Source organism: Cynocephalus volans, chromosome 5, assembly GCF_027409185.1.
Source record: "Cynocephalus volans isolate mCynVol1 chromosome 5, mCynVol1.pri, whole genome shotgun sequence".
Lineage (NCBI taxonomy): Eukaryota > Metazoa > Chordata > Mammalia > Dermoptera > Cynocephalidae > Cynocephalus > Cynocephalus volans.
The window spans coordinates 112,982,099-113,001,095 of record NC_084464.1 but is presented as its reverse complement, the minus strand read 5'-3'; the positions used below and the strand labels follow the sequence as shown (position 1 = coordinate 113,001,095).

The 18,997-nt window shown below is 35.6% G+C and overlaps 1 protein-coding gene and 1 non-coding gene across 6 annotated transcripts in view; both read right to left on the bottom strand.

The window, feature by feature from the left end:
* The window catches only part of RPF2 (ribosome production factor 2 homolog), a 36,187-nt gene extending 19,985 nt beyond the window's left edge, over nucleotides 1–16,202 (bottom strand). Inside the window, exons 1-6 of one of the 5 annotated variants that reach the window (XM_063097021.1) lie at nucleotides 16,103–16,202; nucleotides 13,505–13,637; nucleotides 11,131–11,168; nucleotides 6,071–6,110; nucleotides 3,951–4,032; nucleotides 2,953–3,029 (exon numbers count right to left, since the gene is read on the bottom strand). In XM_063097021.1, the coding sequence (XP_062953091.1) occupies nucleotides 2,953–3,029; nucleotides 3,951–4,032; nucleotides 6,071–6,110; nucleotides 11,131–11,168; nucleotides 13,505–13,637; nucleotides 16,103–16,125 (393 nt within the window). In that variant the 5' untranslated portion in view covers nucleotides 16,126–16,202. The other 4 variants (XM_063097024.1, XM_063097023.1, XM_063097022.1 and 1 more) reach the window with 4 other exon arrangements.
* A 2,610-nt stretch (nucleotides 16,203–18,812) lies between these two features.
* Nucleotides 18,813–18,886, bottom strand: TRNAI-GAU (transfer RNA isoleucine (anticodon GAU)). Its single transcript has one exon. It is a non-coding gene; the product is annotated as a tRNA-Ile (tRNA).
* Nucleotides 18,887–18,997: the final 111 nt, after the last annotated feature.

The window sequence follows — 18,997 nt, the reverse complement described above, 5'->3', positions numbered from 1 at the left end:
ATTCAAATCAAACACCCCAAAAAAGGACAAAAAACAAACATTCTCTGTCCTAGGACCAGAGGTCACCTGTTGCTTCCTTGGTCACCATGACCACTCTTGTTGACATCCTCCACTTCCAAATCCTGAACCTTAACTGTCTATACATAAGAGATGGAGATGTGCCTAAGGTCTGTTGGATAGAGAGCTTGAATGAAACTTCCAGACCCAACAACTAGTGCTCTCTCTGTGCCTTACCTGACCCTAGACCCATGAGGGCTATTTAAGTGCAGAGTAAGTAAAAGTACCGCAGCATCAACTACAACTTTGGCTTTCAAATCATCCTGATCATAATGCATAGTAATAAATATATTTTAAGCTATGACTCAGTATAAACATCATAAAAACATATCTAAATAAAAGTTATGTGGTATAATACTTAACATGTAGTGCACTGATATTTTCTACTCTATTCCATTAAAAAAAAAAAAAGTCACACCCACATCATGAGAACCGTGAATAAGAAAAGCTACAAGAGATGAGCTGTATTTGAATAGTCTAAAGATACTAAAAACTCAAAATACTATAGATACAATGATATAGTATCTTAAAACCAAAATAATTATGTGAAGTCCATGAAACCTTGTTTTTTTTAACAAAGGAAAAAAAAAAGGAAATAATTCTTATAAATCATACAACATTCCCTAAACTTTTCAAATATATTTATCTTATCTAAAATAAATCAACTTGCCTCAAAATTTAATCATCTTGTTCCTTAAGGCTTATTTCATGCAAAATAATTATCCCTTGATGTTTGGCCATCTTAGAAAACAGGCTCCTAGAATACTCAATTTCCTGCTAGAGTCTAATCACCTGTTAAATATTCTTACTCAGCTTTCGTAAAAGTAAACAGAGGAAAGAAGCTTGGCAACATAAGCAGGCAAGTGAAAAAAGAAACACCTGGTGAAAATGTCTTAAAAATCTGAGGTATTAGAGAAAATAAATATGAAGGGAAAGTATAACAAGACATCCAAGTCCAAACAAACTAAAAATATAAGCTTGTAACCAAATAAGAGTAAAAAGTAAAGGACTGCCTAATAAGTCTGAGCATATGTAGGAATTGCCAGTGTAACCACACTCTCATCACTTAATGAAATTCAGAGTTATGTTTACACTCCATAAGTGAAAATTTAGTATTCAATTTAAATGGTTCAGGCTGGCGAGTTAGCTCAGTTGGTTAGAGTGCAGCCTTGCAACAATTAAAATTAAACAGTTCATGTTAAGAATGAGACCTGGCAAACAATAACTTTTGTGGTCCAGTTTAGAAGCTGCACAGTGACTACAGTATTTCACTCCTTTGGAAGTGAAACAGAAATTGTAGAGGGGTTGGCACGCACTCATCAGTCAGTGTTCATGCCTACTAAGCTGGTGACTGAGCTACCAGCAGTGGTAAAGGTGAAATGGGGATATGCTGCTCATCTCCAGGGATCTTTGCACAGCACCAAAGAGAAACTGTCATAATACGATAGCCACCACCTAATCAAGCACCACAGTTTATACACTTTACAAAACACCTTCCAATACATTATCTTCATTGATAAGCATTTTCACATTTATTTCTTATTTGATGTTGTTACCCCTATTTTAAACTTGATTGCAATTGATGGTCAAGGAAGTCACTGACTTGGCAGGTCACAAACGTCACCTATATGGCCAAAGCAGGCCTCAAACCCAAGTGTTCTGCCTCTAAATCTAATCTCAGGCCACTGTTCTCCCCTGTACCTGAGGAAGCTGGGGTGACTAACAAAATGGGGACCTGGTGAGAGCCTTTTTGCAAACCCACAGGATAAGAATATTTAGTTTAGGAATTCTATCAAACCTGGGATGTATGTCCCCTTTTTAGAGGGAGGGTAGGAAAAGAATTTACTACAATTCTTTCAAATATAACATGAGCCCCCAAAACACATAAACCAAGAACAGTTACATAGCTTGCCATTATAACCAACAATAACCTTTCTTTCAAAGCCCTTGAGTCTTAATCTTGGTTATACTTACATCATGAGGGTACTTCAAAAAGTTCATGGAAAAATAGAATTAAAAGATCATATGAATATTTCCATGGATTTTTTGATAAACCCTCATAGGCGTGACTCTAGATCACCAATGAAACCCCTCTGGGCCTCAATCTCCAAATCTACACAACAGGGAAAATTATTTTGGCCTTACACAGGGTGGCTATGAAGTCTAAGTGAAATAATGTATATGATGTGATAGATTAAGCCCAGAAGCAAAGTTCTGAGGAAGCAGGAGCCCAATATGTACCCAGGAGCAGAGTTAGGACACTCTTCCTGCCTTTCTAAGACTATTTTTACTACTATTTACTACTTTCTATTTCATAATCCCATTCAAACAAAGTAGACACAAAGATGTAAGTCCCCAAGGGGGGATTAAGCTAGCAATTACATGGCTAGTAGCCAAAACACCATAGGATCAGCAAGGGTTTCCTCAGTTTAGAATAGGGCTCAATTTGAAAATTCTACTGATATTTCTACGGTTCCATAAAATAGGTGCTACTATAACTCAGAGGGAGGAGAGCATTTAAAGTATGAGCCTACACAAGAATTAGTACCCACAGTCTGAAGTCCAATTTGCACAAGATCCATATACGTGTTATATGCTATAAATATATTCCTCTTTTTAAAATAAAGGCAACATTCCCATACCGGCCAGCCACCTAAATAAATAAATAAATGAATAAATAAAGTAAAGGCAATGGATCCCCTTAACGGCCCAGCTGCCAAGAAAGAAAAAAAGTAAAGGCAAAATAAAATTGTATTTTTATCTTAGAGCATGCCAGAATAAAAATACAAAGTTCTTTATCTACAAAACTCTATCGGTACTCTTCACCACAAAATGTCACTATTGGCCAGGAGTTGTATTACAAAATGCTTTTTATTCTTATGATCAGTGTCTTACCTTAATATCTTTTAGAGAGACAAAATTCTCAATACCTAATTCAATCATATCCAGCACATGGTAGTCATACATACGACCTACGAGGAAAATGTATTTTTAAGCATGTATTTTTTCCCAAACAGCCAGCTTATATGTACCCACTTCTCTGCATATTCAAAATGTCCTATTATCTACCTATTTTCTTTTCTGCCTATATCCTCCCCCTCAAAAAACATGTCTGCTGTTTCTTACATTTTCAAATCTAAAAGTGATTGTTAGAATATTAGTCATGGAAAGCATCTTAGAGATCATTTATCTCAACTCCTTTATTTTATAGAAGAATTAATGAAGGCCCATAGAGGGTAAAGGGCTTGCCTAAGCCAGTGAGCATGCCAGAGCAAATCTCAATACACCAAGGCAAAGGATCTTCTTCAAATGTATTTATTCGACAGATATTAATTAAGGAAGGGTTTATTTATGTGGATAGACATGCTATTCGTTTTTTTCTAATTCAAATCTGATTTAGTACATATATATATATTTCCTATTAGAAAAATATTTACAACTTGAGATAGGGTAATTTTTTTTTCTCAATTCCAGTGGATCCATGATAGGTGGGAGCTCAGTGACACTCAATGCAAGTACATGGTAACCGTATTACATCTACAACTGAGTAAGTGGGGATGCTGAGAGTCCCAAGAGGCCACACTTCCTGAACTTGTTTCCAAGAGAGATAGAAGGCAATGGCATTCTAAGAAACATTAAAAATTAAGGAACCCCTTCCCATTCCTTCTTTCTTATGTTACTTCCCTGTATTGGAAGGGTAATATTTATAAGTCTCATTCATTACCAGGAGACTGGTAGATAAAAATAATTTTATTCAATGTCACAAGGTCAAAAAAGAAAACAAAAGACTAGTTAAGAGCTTACTGGTTACTCCTGAATCCTCAATACTATCAGTTAATCTGAGCCAGAGGGCTGACTCTACAAATAGACATTAAAAAGTAAATGAAACTTACCTATTACCAGATTATTTGGCCGCTTCTTATTATGGGAGCCAAACATGAATAAAGAACAATCTGACTTCTTTGAAAAAAATTCCTATAAAACCAAAGAAATCCCATTCAGTCAATGCATAAATGTAAGAACCTCAAGAATCTTAAAAGAAAAACAAGTACGTCAGTAGTGGAATTTATTGAAGACTTAATGAACTACATAGGAATATACAGAGGAAAAGTATTTTATTTCTAGCTTTTTACTTCAAAGGGGTACCTGAGGAAATGATCTACATTTCAAAACTAAAAATGTATGACAACTATTTGGTTAATAAGTAAAATGAGACCATTTGTTTTCAGTTACGCAGTCATTTTGGAACAGCATGCCAAGTGTTTCAGTTGCCAAATCCCTTAACTCAAAGGACATTGTTACTATTATCAATGCCACATCTTAGCATACATTTAAAACATACATGATTATATAGAGCACCTACATGAATTTATCAATATGGTGTTTTGGATGTTTATAATTGGATTCATGAGTTTACAATGTATACTATATCTGCAAAAAGCCAGATAGTAAATATTTTAGGCTTTTTATGTGCTTTTTTTTTCCCTTACAACTCTATAAAAAATATGTAAAAACCATTCTTAGCTCATGGGACTCACACAAGCAAGAATTTGGTCCACAGAAAGTATAATCTTATTTTTACCAGCCCCTGTTCTAAAGTACCAAAGCACATTTCCAAGATTGTAGTGAAGGAAATGTGTGATAGAGGACAGTCAGGAGGAGGAAATCAACCACATTTCCAACACAACCACTCTTTCCATAGCCATTTTGAGCCCTGGAGGTCTGAGATTTATTACGGTCAATGAAATATATCCTATGTCTGGAGGAAAGAGATCAAAGAGAGGGAATGTCACAACTTCAAGAGTAAGAAAAGCTGTCATATCAACACTGGACTGAAAAAGAAGTAGAGTGCTACCAATTTCAAAGCATAAAACTGCTACAAAGTGGTCATCCAAATAAAAGCATTATGGTGTCACAAAACAAAACTAGCCCTTGAATAAGCAGTGTATGAATGAGATCAAATTCTGAGATAAATCCTATATTGTTACTCTCATGGTCTCTTCAACAAATGACTGAAAAACATGAGACAAATGAAACTAATTTGTAAAAAAACAACAAAATTTATTTTGCTGATATTTTTAATATATTTTCACTGCAATTATTTACTGCATTAGGATAAGATGTTCAATTGTAGTCTAATTATTAAGATTCTATTCAAAAGTTTTCTTTTAAATTAACTAAAGAAAAAACAAATAATGGGTTCCTGTTAAGAAAACATAACCACACTCTTATTTTTTTAAGTCAATTTAAATAGTTTAAATCACTTGTTCCCTTAAGATTTTTCTTAAGAAACCAAAATCATCACATACTCAAAGTCCAGTTATCATTCACCATTAGCTATATTATCTTTTATCTTCTGATTCCATCCACTAGTCTTTTTCATTTAGCTGCGGTTGACAATACACTCGAACAGGAATATAATTAACTCTAGCAAGGCCACTGACAACTGTTAGCAATAATTCAGGTAGTGTTCCTTGTTCTAAAAATACCCAAAAACAAGTTAGACTTTTAAAACTCAAAAGGCGGGCCTAGCCCGTGGCGCACTCGGGAGAGTGCTGCGCTGGGAGCGCAGCGACGCTCCCGCGGGTTAGGATCCTATATAGGAATGGCTGGTGCACTCACTGGCTGAGTGCCGGTCACGAAAAAGACAAAAAAATAAAATAAAACAAAATAAATAAATAAAACTCAAAAGGCTTTATAAAAATAGATCTATAACAAGCATTTTTTTGACAATTTATAATAAATTATGCACTTAAAATGTAATTCAATTTTTAAAAATTCTATCAATATACTTTCAAGCAATGAATAATACATTTATTAGCCATAGTGAAATGTAAGATCTATAGGTATATTTTTGAAAGCATAAAGGTCTTATTTCCCCTCCATTTTACACTAAAATTCTCTCATATGAAGATTTCTAATGCCAAAAATCACATATCAGGAGTATAACAACATGAATTAGTTTGAATAATCACTTATATGCTCTCTTGAATTAGAGGATTCTTATACTTACCAGTGATGTCTGATCCTCAAATGGTCTTGTAATATTTTTCCTAAGAATATTAAAAAAGTGATCCCAATTTTAATAATCTCAATAAGTAAATTCAATTAAGTAATTTATTAAGTAAAATATAATTTTATATTCAGATGATTAAAAAAAACCTGGATGGATATTCATTCATTCAGATATTTATTTAGTGCCTATTAAAAGCATTATTCTAGGAGCTAGGGATACTAAAATACTACGTCAAACAAGATGTTTGCTTTCATGGAGCATAAATTCTAGTTGAAAAATGAATAATTTCAAGAAGTATTCACAGTTGTGACAAAAAAGAAATAGGATATTGTATCAGTGTAGAGTGAAAAATGACTATTTGAGCTGAGACCTGATTAACGAGCTAGTCATGGAAAAGTTTTGAAGTTAGGAGGGAACAGAATGAGCAAAGATTCTGAGATAGAAACAAGCTCAGACTATTCTAGAAACAAAAAGAAGGCAAGTGTCACTGGAGCTTAGTGAGTAAAGGGGATAATGGTGGGGTATGAGTTCAAAGATGTAGACACAGCCCAGGTTATGTAAGGCCTTATTGGTCAAGGTAAGGAATGCAGATAACATATCAGAAGAGTAATGCGAAACATTGGAGGGTTTTAGGCAAGAAAGTGATATGATCAGATTTAAATTTTCCTTTTAAAGGATCTCTCTGTCTGCTATGTGAGAATGGGCTGTACTCCAGCAAGAGTGAAAGGACCCAGTAAGGAGCTATCACAGTACTCCAGGAGAGAAAGAAAAAAATAATGGATTGGACCAGGAATAGTAGAGGTGGAGCTGGAGTAGCGGGCAGAGAAATGTAGAACATGCTATCTTTCATACAAAAAGGGGGAGAAATGAGAATATATATATTTATTTGCTTAAATATGCCTAAAGAAATTCTGATGAGATATATAAGAAACTAATAACAGTGGTTATTGCAGAAAGAGTATGTGTGTTTATATTTTCACTGTATTCCTGATTTTTAATCATGTAAATAAAGTATTTACGGAATGGTTCGTAATTTTTAAGAATTTAAAGAGAAACGAAATCACATATGATGTCAATTTTATTTAAAAGAATAAAATAATGTATAGTCATAGAAAATACACTGGGAAAATATATGCCAAAATGTTCACATTGCTTATCTATCTAAATAACCTAAGGGTGACTATTTACTCCTTTAAGCATTATGGCAATTATCTAAGATACGTATCAGGGACTGGCCAGATAGCTCACTTGGGAGAGCATGGTGCTGGTAACAACAATGTCAAGGGTTCTGATCCCCTCACAAGCCACCCACAAAAAAAATTAAATAAATAAATAAAAGATACAAATGTATTACTTCTATAATCAGTTTTTTTAAAAAAAAGTGTTTTAAAAAATCTGTACAAAGGCAAACAAGCCAGGAAAAAGTACTGCAGTATTTATGATCAATAGCTAACAGCAATTCACAAATAAGGAAAGATGAGCTGCTGAAAACTAGAAAACGCAAGTTAAACAAAATATGTTTTCACTTCTTAATTTTAAAAAATAAACCTAAAGTAGGTAAAACCCATGAAATGTATACTGCTTTCTGCCAAAAAGACAAATTTTTCAAAGTGCAATATTGTTAATATACTATATTGGGCATAAAGATGTACCCAATAATCCCACTTTTAGGAATTTCATGTAGAAAATAATTTAAAAGGATATCTCATTTGTGTAAAAATGGCCATTTTAGCATTATTTATAAAAACAAAAAAGTGAAAAACCTAATTTCCCCCAAATTAAGGAGTAGTTAAGTAAATTTTAGTATAACTGTTTAATATAAATTATACTGGCATTAAAAAAAAAAAACCACTTTGGTGCAGCCATTATGGATAACAACATTTCCTAAAGAAATTAAAAATAGAACTACCATATGACCCAGTATCCCCTCTTCTGTGTATATACCCTAAAGAAATGAAATCAATACCTCATAAAAATATCAGCACTCCCATGTTAATTGCAGCATTATTCACAATAGCCAACATATGGAAGCCCTAAGTGTCCATCAATAGACGAATGGATAAAGAAACTGTGGTGTGTATATATAACTAACACACACACACACACACACACACACACACACACACACACACACACACACACACACACACACACACACACACACACACACACACACACACTGCAGTATTATTTAGCCTTTTAAAAAGGAGGAGATCCTGCCATCTGCCACAACATGGATTATCTGGAGGACATTATGCTAAGTGACATAAGTCAGACACAGAAAAAAAATACTGCATGATCTCACTTATATGTGGAATCTTAAAAAAAAAGTCAAATATTTAGAGATAGAGAATTAAACAGTAGCTAACAGGGTCAGGAGGGTTAGGAAACGGGGAGATATATGTCAGAGTGTACAAAGCAGCAAATATGTAGGATGAACAAATACAAAGACCTAATGCACAACATGAAGACTACAGTTAATAATAGTGTAATACTGTATTCAGGATTTTTTCTAAATAAGTAGGTTATAGTTTACTTGACATGGGGGGAAAATGGTTAATTGTGTAAGATGATGGATATGTTAATTTGTTCAACTATAGTAACCATTTTACTATGTATGCATCTTGTAACATCACGTTGTATGCTTCAAATATATGCAATAAAATTTATTTTTAAAAGACACTTTTAAAGGACCACCTATCAATAGCAAAATACTTATGATATAAAAGGAAAAAGGATTATATAAGACTGTATACAAGACAACAACATGTATGTATCTTAAATGCATTTTGCTAAATGAAAGATGCTAGACTCCGGAGGCTATACGTTGTATGATTCAATTTATGTGACACTGTAGGAAAGGAAAAACTATAGGGATGGAAAACAAATCATTGGTTACCAGGGGTAGAGAACAGGGGGACGGGTTGACTACAAAGGAGAACTACATGAGGAAATTTTTAGGGTGATATAACCATTCTGTATCATGATCGTAGGGGCAAACACAACCCTATGCATTTGCCCAAATCCATGAAATTATATACCACAAACAGTAAATTTAACATATGTAAGTTAAAACAACAACAAAACAACCACCACCAGGATATGTAGGAAAACCCAAATAGAATACAAACTGTAACAAATGACCCTAACTGTAGTACAAATGAATAACAACCACATTGAAGGGGCTGAGAAAAGAAAAAAACTAACCTAAGTTGCACTGAAAAATAGTATTTTGACTGAATACTATAAGGCTAAAGACAAAAAGAACTGTACACAAGTTCTGTACAATTAGTAAAATTTGCTTCTTACAGGGTTAGAAATTTTAAAACTATGTACATACTATAACTATACAAATAAATAAATATATTATAGATAATGAGAGCCAGGTTTCCGACTGTCACAAGAAAGAAGTTACAAAGGAGGAAAGCAAAAAGGTTGAAATGAAGTCTGTGGTGTTGGATTGGAATCAGAAATGTTAGTATGAATTCATGATGTTTTCGGAAATATCAGTATCAACTTAGGGTTTTAAAATATTTAGACAGAGACATATAAACAAATATAGATGTGTGTCTACGCACAGTTTAGTACACATAATATGTATTTTCAAGCTCTGTCTGCCGAGGGGACTTAGAGGCAATGACCCTCCAATTGAGCACACTTAGCATCCAGATCTTGGTTTCTAAATATCAATTTGCAGTATAAGGAATCAGGGCTACACGGAATATTGCATTCTAGGGCTGTGGCGAGGGAAAATCCAAGATGATCCTGGAGCATCTTGTGGTGTCAGAAAGTAAGGAAGTGCTCAAAAACAGGGACATATCAAAAGGGCACAGGAACCAACCTGAAACAGTTCTCAATGGCTGAAGGTAGAACAATTTAAACAACAAAATAAATAATGATAGTATTGGATTATAACCCTGAAGAATATAATAAATATTCCTGAGTCCAAAGTGATAATTAAACAAATACAGAAGGGACAGATTTGCCTTCAGAACTCCAATTAATATACGTAGAAGGAGGGCCAGCCAGTTAGCTCACTTGATTAGAGCATGGTGCTAATACCAATGTCACAGGTTTAGATCCCTGAAAAGGCCAGCAGCCAAAAAAAAAAAGAAGAAAAAGAAAGAAAGAAAGAAGAATGAAAAATAATATGTAGAAGGAATGAGGGAAATAGAAAACCAGCATTAGAGCACCACAGTAATCACCACTGTAGGCAAGATCTACCAACAGATGCTAAAATGAGCAAAAGTTTGAGGAAAAAGAATATGCGCACAGTCTCAACATATCTCCTCCAAATATTTATTAACTACAAAGGAAAAAACAGTAAATTTATAGTGAAGAAACACAGCAGACACCACTTTAACCAAGGTTAGCACTACTAGTACAAGATATATTGACAACAATTATTACTGGTATTATTTACTGAGAAAAGCATATCACTTTTTTGTGTTCTTGACAAAACTACACCACCTCAATCTACTCATGAGAAAACAAGGCAAACTCAAACTGAGGGATAATTTACAAAATAACAAGTACTCATCAAAAGTATCAAGGTCATCAAAGACAAGGAAAGATGGAGGAACTGTCACAAACTGGAGAAGACTAAGGAGACCTGACAACTAAATGCAATGTGGGATCCTGGAAGAGAAAAAGAGTATTAGAGGAAAAACTGGTGCCAACCAAGTAAGTCTGTAATTTAGTTAACATTATCATACCAAGGTTAATTTCTTAATTTTGATAAATGCACTATGGTTATGCTAAATGTAACATTAGGGGAAGCTGGGTGAAGAGCATATGGGAACTTTGTATTATTTTTGCAACTTTTCTATAATTATTTCAAAATACAATATATATGCTATGGTTACAGCTATGCAAGAACATTCAGTAACAGTGAAAAATCTGACCAGAAAGAAACTAAAATACTAATAAACGTATGAAAAAAACTGTAGTGCCTTTGTTTTTTTAAGAAAAAAATTCTTTTCAAAATCTTCCATAAAGTGGTTGCTACCTTTATAATTGAACAAAGTAACTTAAAGTAAAAAAAAATCATGACTTACTTTTTATACAGAACTCCATATGGTTTTTTCAGTGCATACTGTAAAACATAATTTATAGCTTTCAAAACAAAACACATTTCGAAACGCATAGATAAAAACAAAGCATCGTAACAGTGATTCTACAAGACTTCTCTAGTCCCTGAGTCTTGTTCTGATGTCTTCTGTTTGGACCCCTTTGGATCACTTACAATAAATTACAACATAAGCTTAATATTCTAACTTAGACTGGACTCTCCCAATTAAAGGTTTATATGCCCTTTCAATAGTCTATACAACTTAAACAATAACCTTATTCCTTTAAACTCCACCTAGTCTGTTCTCTCCAGACAAACGATGAGTAGAAAGAAAAGAGCAGAAGAGAGCAGAAAAAATAAATCCTATTGGGAATGACTCATAGAATTTAAATAATGTTGTATGGAGATAAGAGAACTCAAGAAACAGTTACAATGAAAACAATCAGCATACTAGCCAGAATTTAAATAGCCCTTTAAAAAATTCCTATTCAACTCTTTTATTTTTTTTCCTACTTCTTTCCATCTATCCACCAATAATCACTTATTACCTATATGGCTAGTACTGCTCTACAATAGCTTATAACAAATATCTAAGGCTCTGCCTTGCATTACAGAAAGGGGAAAATGAAGGAAACAATGAAAAGAAGGTGGGGGCTGGCCAGTTAGCTCAGTTGGTTAGAGCAGAGCCTTACAACCCCAAAGTAACAGGTTTGGATCCCAGTACTGGCCAGCCACCAAAAGAAAAGAATATTAAAAAAATGAAAAATAAGGAGAAATAATCACTCATCAATTTTCAGAGCTGGTGAACAAAAGAAATTCGCCAGTAAAATCTATCTTTTTAAGCATTAAAACTTTGATGGTTCTTGGCCAAATGTTTCCCTACCACCTTTACATGACAGCTCAGTCACAATTATGAATGTTGGCTACCGTAATAATCTGTAATATTGTGCTGCTCTTAGAGCATACTTACATATGTAGGGTCAGTGTGTTAATGGGATACTGGAAGGAGAGAAAGTGTCCCATCAACACATTCATTTTCAAAAAGGATAGGAATATATATTAGGCATTAAGATATCTGAATTGACTATCACATTTAACAAGCATACGGAGTTTAATCAAGTTTAAAAATGTATTCAATTACTTGATTTAACTAAAAGAATCTATCAGCTGTATTCAAGGCCTAACTATTCAACTACGTATTAGATATCTCCACAGAATGTCTTTCATTCATTGATTAAACATTTATTAAGCACCTATTATGTCCAAACACTGGGCTAAACCCCAGGCTATAGAGGTAAAAAAACACAGATCTTTTATCTTTATTATTTAAATTACATGTCCCAAACTAAACATATTACCTTTCCCTCCAAACCTGCTCCACTTGACACCTTCTCTAAATGGCATAATTGCCCATCAGGCACTCAGGCCAGAAGCTGTACTTCTCATCAATGCCCAGACTTTTTTCTATGCTCAACATCTATTCTTTCTGACCATCTCTCATTTTCATTGCCATCACTGGACTCCAAATGCTTTTTATCTAGCTGACAGCAATGGTTTAATTAGTTTCCTATACTTGCTCACAACCCTCTCTAATCAAACCAATTAAAAGGATTGATCATATCTTTCACTTAAAATCTTTCAATGACTCCACAGAGCTTTCAGAATAAAACTCAAACTCCATGTTACTATAAGATCCCTGCCTCCTCTTCTAGCCTCATCCAGCCCACTCTCCTTTGGCCATCCCCAATTATTTGCAGTTCTCCAAATGCATTACGTTCCTTCCTCAGCCTCAAAGCCCTTCTCTTCCTCTCCCCCCTTCTTGCTTGAACTCCTCCTTCAAAATGAAGCTTAAATGTTATCTCTGGGAAGCCCACCCTTTGTGTGGGTCCCCCTATGTGATTTTAACTGTCTCCCACCCTACCCCGTGCATGCCTCCAGCATGGCACATAACCCATATGGTATAATTTTTTATGTGTTTCTCTCACTAAGCTTATTGAAGGGAGGGACTGTGAATTATCTAACTATTAATTCCCAGGACCAAGCATAGTAACTGGTGTTACTGAGTGAGTAAATATAAAATAATATACAGTTAATTCACTTTACAAACTAGACATCCTCCTAAAATGTGAGTAAACAAAATTCTACTAATTGAAATCAGTTTAAACTTACTAAAGTTGCTTTAAGAAAACTCAGTAGTCAGGGCCTTGGCAAGGCAAATAACCTCTAACTTTAGTTCTTCTCTGAGGCTAGTAGTTCTTAAGGCAAGGCAAACTTACATATTTCTCCAGCAGCCCAACATAATAAAAATTTCTAAAACGATTTCAATAGTATTTAAAAAGTAAGTATATATACATACATACCACATCTCTAAGTGCTTGTGTCACTGTTGCATTTGCATTTCCCCCTTTAATCAGCATGGCATTTTTAATATTTTCACTGAGTTTTGGTTCTCTCTTCTCAAGGAATCTCTTCGCCCTTTTTGTTTTGGGCTTTCTATTCCAAAAACCACAATTCATAACAATTTAAACATTTTCCTCATATTGTAAAACCGTGCCTTGACTAATGTGCAAATTCTTAAAAATCAACAAAGACATATTAACATATTTATTAGTTAGGATCCCACCATTAAACAAAATCTCACTTTTTAGGGAGATAACAGTAAAAGATATTCCATTATTACTGTTAAATATGTGTTTTATTAGCTTTTGGGTTTTTTAAATTGCTTGCACTTTTTATGTTCCCAGCATTCTTTTTTACTGCTTTTTTCTAAACCTTTTTTTTTTTTAATTAAAAATTAAAGAACTTAAGGGAACACTGTTGCTATTTTTCCATTATTTTTTCTTCAAATAAAACAGTCAAACTGTACCCCATACCCTAACACAAAGAACTGCTGGTAAACCTGTGGGTATTTCCTAAACATAGGAAAGCTAATTATTGCTTATCTTTCTTCCGGGTTTAAGATCACAATGCCCGCCAGGAAGTATATATACTGTCCCACTCCAACATCATTGCTGAGAAAGTTAACATTATTGCCACCAAAAGGGAATAATAACAGTTGACTCTTTTATACGGTCACTCTAATAAGGCTTAATCTTCACCACAACACTATGAGAAATATACAATTATTATTGTGAATGTTTTCAGAATCAAAAATGGGGTTGTTTGTGTTAAAAAACAAAAACAAACAAAAAAACCCTGACAAATAGAGCCAGAGAAAGGCCATGAAGTGGGGAGTTCTCATGCACGAATGCCTGATAACAAGAACTACCACAAAGGTCTCTGCAAAACCACAATTTTGCACAAAAGTCATTGCAACCTGACACAAAAAAATACTTCTGTGAGAACATCTGCCCAGCAACTGTCTGTCCAACCTTGGACTGGTATTACCCTTGTTATTGATCTTTGTACCCAAGGATAATTACCCACAAACAATTGTGTAATCTTCCATCATTTTTCCTTTAAAACCCTTTGTCTTTCTTTACCTCCGTGAATACACACATAGTTTAGTATGGCATGCGTATTCTCATTGCAATGTTCTATTCCCAACTAAACTCACTCTTTTAGAGAGCCTCTCTCTGTTGTTTAGGTTAATATTACTTTCACTTTACAGTTGAGGCAACTAAGACCACAGAGGTAATTGGCCCCAGGGCACATAGCTAATAAGGAGGTCAATCTTCAAAATGAGCTAGATTTAAAAAATCAACTAGACCAATCACCCTGGAAAATATGAAGGGAAAACAAATTCACTATTCTGATATTTTAATGTGACAGCAGGAGTAGCATGCTTTTATACATTTCTGTTCAGAAAAAGGGCTTCACTTCTGCTTCCTCTGCAGTGAACATCCCCGCTTTTCAGTTTTCTGCCCTCTATTGAAAGAATTCCTCCTCTCTCAAATAACCATGACCCTCCCTCTTCCAGTTCTATGCACACTTCAGGAAGGAAAAGAAAAACAGAATATGCATACACTCTAGTTTCCCATGTGGATTTTTAAAATTCTCTTCCAGTTAAAACATCACATATAAAGCTTCTAATCATTTACTCCGTGATAAAGATATGCACTATTTGTCTAATCAAGAGATGTAGTAACTGCCATGCTCTCTATATTACATGTGGTTTGTTATTTCTCATTAACCAGCAACAAATGCAAATAGCACCTTACGTGTTTTATTAGGTGTATGTCCCCCAACCAGAAACTAGTTTTACTTATCCTTGTAGTCCCAAACAGCTAGAAGTATAGCGGGGGTGCAAAATCTCTTAATGAAAGAGACTAAAAAGAAACTGTCGTTTTGATTACACGTTAACCTCGGTAACTCGTAAGAAAACCACAGCAAATAACAACAGGACTATTTAGGCGCTCTATACGTATTTTTTTGAACGAATTCAAAACAGACATCGCTCAAGGATAACTCAGAGACATGTACAAAGTTGGAAGGGGGAAAAAAAGCTAGTGAACATTTCTACGTGCTGTAGCAAAGGCGATAAGTACATTCTCGCAACTAACCCTCCCAACTCTATGAAGTACGACTACTACAGTAGCTACTTTACAGAGTAAACTGAGGTTTAGAGAGATTTAACGACCCTAACTCACAAAGCTTTAACTGGACGCGGCCGGATTGTCACCTACATCTGTCAGATTCCGAGGCCAGGGTTCTTAACCCGTCACTCTACCACCTCCACCACACTCCAGAAGCCACACGTTTTTTAACTGGGTAGAACAAAAGCGGCCAACGCCTCTGTTCCACCTTCCATCCCCCGGCTCCCAGTTGGGGGTTCCCCGCTCTCCGTCTCCCGGCAGGCTGCACAAGAGGAGGAAGACCGGCTGGTGAATCGATCCGCCCTCACCCAGGCACGACTGGCAAAGGGCGTCAGTTAAGAGACGGAGGCAGAGGTAATATCACTCTCGTCACAGGAGCCCCTCTCCGCACCGTTCTCCGGAGCCGGGACCCAGCGCACTTACACAACTCGATCCAAAGCCTCCATCGCTCCCGCAACCCAAACCAGGTGAATGCACGTGCACCGGACGGTCACGCGAGAAGGGCCGGCGCAGTGGCACGGGCAGAACTGGCGGAACCAGAAGCTTGCGTGACGTCACTTCCTGGGATGGCCGTGGTGCGGTGCTCTCAAGGCGCTGGCAGCCATTTGGAGTGGGAATTATATATTGGTTCCTCGGCTGCGGATTTTTGCTTTGGCTTTTTCTTGGAAATTACTGGTGCGAAGTAACACTTCAAGTAACAGCGCCTCTGACAGCTTGATATACATGCCAGTGTGTATGCGGGAACTTCAAAAAGTTCGTGGATAACCTTCTAACACGAAAGTCACGGGTTCGGATCCCCCTACTGGCCAGCCGCCAAAAAAAATAAAAATAAAAGTTCGTGGAAAAATAAAATTACAAGGTAATATGAAACTTTCCATGGATATACCTGGAGTCAAGTATTGGGGGACCAGGTATTATTCCTCAGGGAATCCCCGAGGATGCTGGGAAGGTTGATATTAATGTGAAGTGGATACTATTGACTAAACTGTGAGATCAGTGAGGCAGAGCTTATGGCTACCACAGTTGCCTAGTACATAAAAGATGAAGGGAAAATAACACTGCTGACTGTCATTTTTTTCCTTTTTTTTTTTTTTTTACTGCTGTGTAACTCACATACTGTCTGAAGGTGGAGCAAAGGCAAAATGCCCACCAAACTGAGACGGTATTTTAAGATCGAAAAACGAAATAGGCACTTCAGTGTAGTACGGTGTGGGCGACGACCCAGGAGCGTATGTAGTTTTTTTGAGCTGCCTCCTGGCCGAGCCCAATTTTATATAGGAGGTTTACACAAAGCTGCAGAAAAAGACGGGAAGCAATTACTGATTAAGGAAAAAAAAAAATGCCATAAGAAGAGTCCAGCAAGGTTGTGTTACAAGATCAATATACAAATATCAACTGAATTTTTTTCCTCCCTCTCTTTTCAACTGTATTTCTATACATTAGCAATGAGCAAATCAAAGATGAAATTAAGAAAACATTTCAATTTACAATAGCATCAAAAAGAATAACATTGATATGGATGAAATTGTGTCCCCCAAGTTTTAAGTATTAGAAGCTTGATCCCCAGTGTGACTGTTAAGAGGATGGGAAATCCAATTATGGTAATTGAAAGGTAGGGCGACTGGATTGTGAGGACTATGCCTAGTGAATGGATTGATTCATTCACTGAGTAATAAGTTGATAGGTAAATGGTGGTCATGGGCTGGTTCTGATGACTTTAAAAAGGAGCTAACAGAAGGTTAGCTTTCTGTCTGCTCTGCCATTTTTTGTCATGTGAAACCCCTGTGTTGCTGTAAAGCTACCATGAAAGACCCTCACCAATGTGTTACCTGGCCTTTAGACTTACCAGCCTCCAAAACTGTAAGCAATAAATTTTGTTTTCTTACAGATTACCCAGTTCCAGGTATTGTGTTACAAGCAACAGAAATGGAGTAATAAACATACTTAGTAATAAATTTAACAATATGCAAGACTTGTGCATTGAAAAAATTTTTTTAATTGACAAAAATTAAAGTCCTAAATAAATGGAAGGACATTCCATTTTCATAGACGAAGACTAAATATTGATAAGATATCAATATACCCAAACTGATGTACAGATTCATTCCCTATAAAAATCCCAGCTGTCTTTGTTGCAGAAATTGAGAAGTTGACCCTAAAATTTATATGGAAATTCAGTCTTGAAAAAGAAGATCAAAGTTGGAGGATTGACACTTCCTGGTTTCAAAACTTACTACAATGCTATATGGTAATCAAGAGTCTGAAACGGGCATAAGGAAAGACATAGAGATCGATGGAACAGAATTGACAGTCCAGAAATAAGCCCTAACGTATACGGTCAATGGATATTCCAAAAGGGTTCTAAGACCATTCAACAGAGAAAGAATAATCTTTTCACACCTGGTGCTGAGAAAACTGGATATTCATATACAAAAGAATGAGGTTAGATCTCTATCTCACACCGCATTCAAAAACTAATTCAAAATGGACCAAAGGCTTAAATGTAAAAGCTAAAATTATAAAACTATTTGAAGAAAATACAGGTGTAAATCTTTGTGATCTTGGGTTAGAGAATGCCTTCTTAGGTAAGATACCAGAAGTACAAGCACAAAAGAAAAAATTGATAAATTGGACTTCAACAAAATATTTGCGCTTCAAAGGACATTGACAAAAAATGAAAAGATAACTCACTAAATGGGAGAAAATATTTGCAAATTATATATCAGATATGGGACTTATATCTAGAATATATAAGGAGCCATTACAACTCAACAATAAAAAGAATGCAATTAAAAAATTAGCAAAGGATCTAGGCATTTTCCTAAAGAAGATATACAAATGGGTAATGAACACACAAAAAGAGTCCATCACCATTTGCCTTCAGGGAAATGAAATGAAAACTGAAATACCATTTCATACACACTAGTATGGCGTAATAAAAAAGATAAACTATAGCAAGTTTTGATGAGGAGTGAAAAAATTGCAACCTGTGGTAAATAGAATTAATGCCCCCTCCCACTCCCAGCCCAAAGATGTCCATGTCCTAATTCCCAAGAGTCTGAGAATATGTTACCTTACATAGCCGAAGGGAATTTGCTATATGATTAAGAATCATTTATTTATTTTTGGCAGCTGGCTGGTACGGGGATTGAACCCTGGACTTTGGCATTATCAACACCACACTCTAACCAACTGAGCTAACCAGCCAGCCCACAATGTTGAATAGAAGTGGTAAGAGCAAATATTCTGTTGTTCCTGACCTTATGGGGAAAACATCCAGTCTTTCACTGTTAGGTGTGACGTTAGCTGCAGGATTTT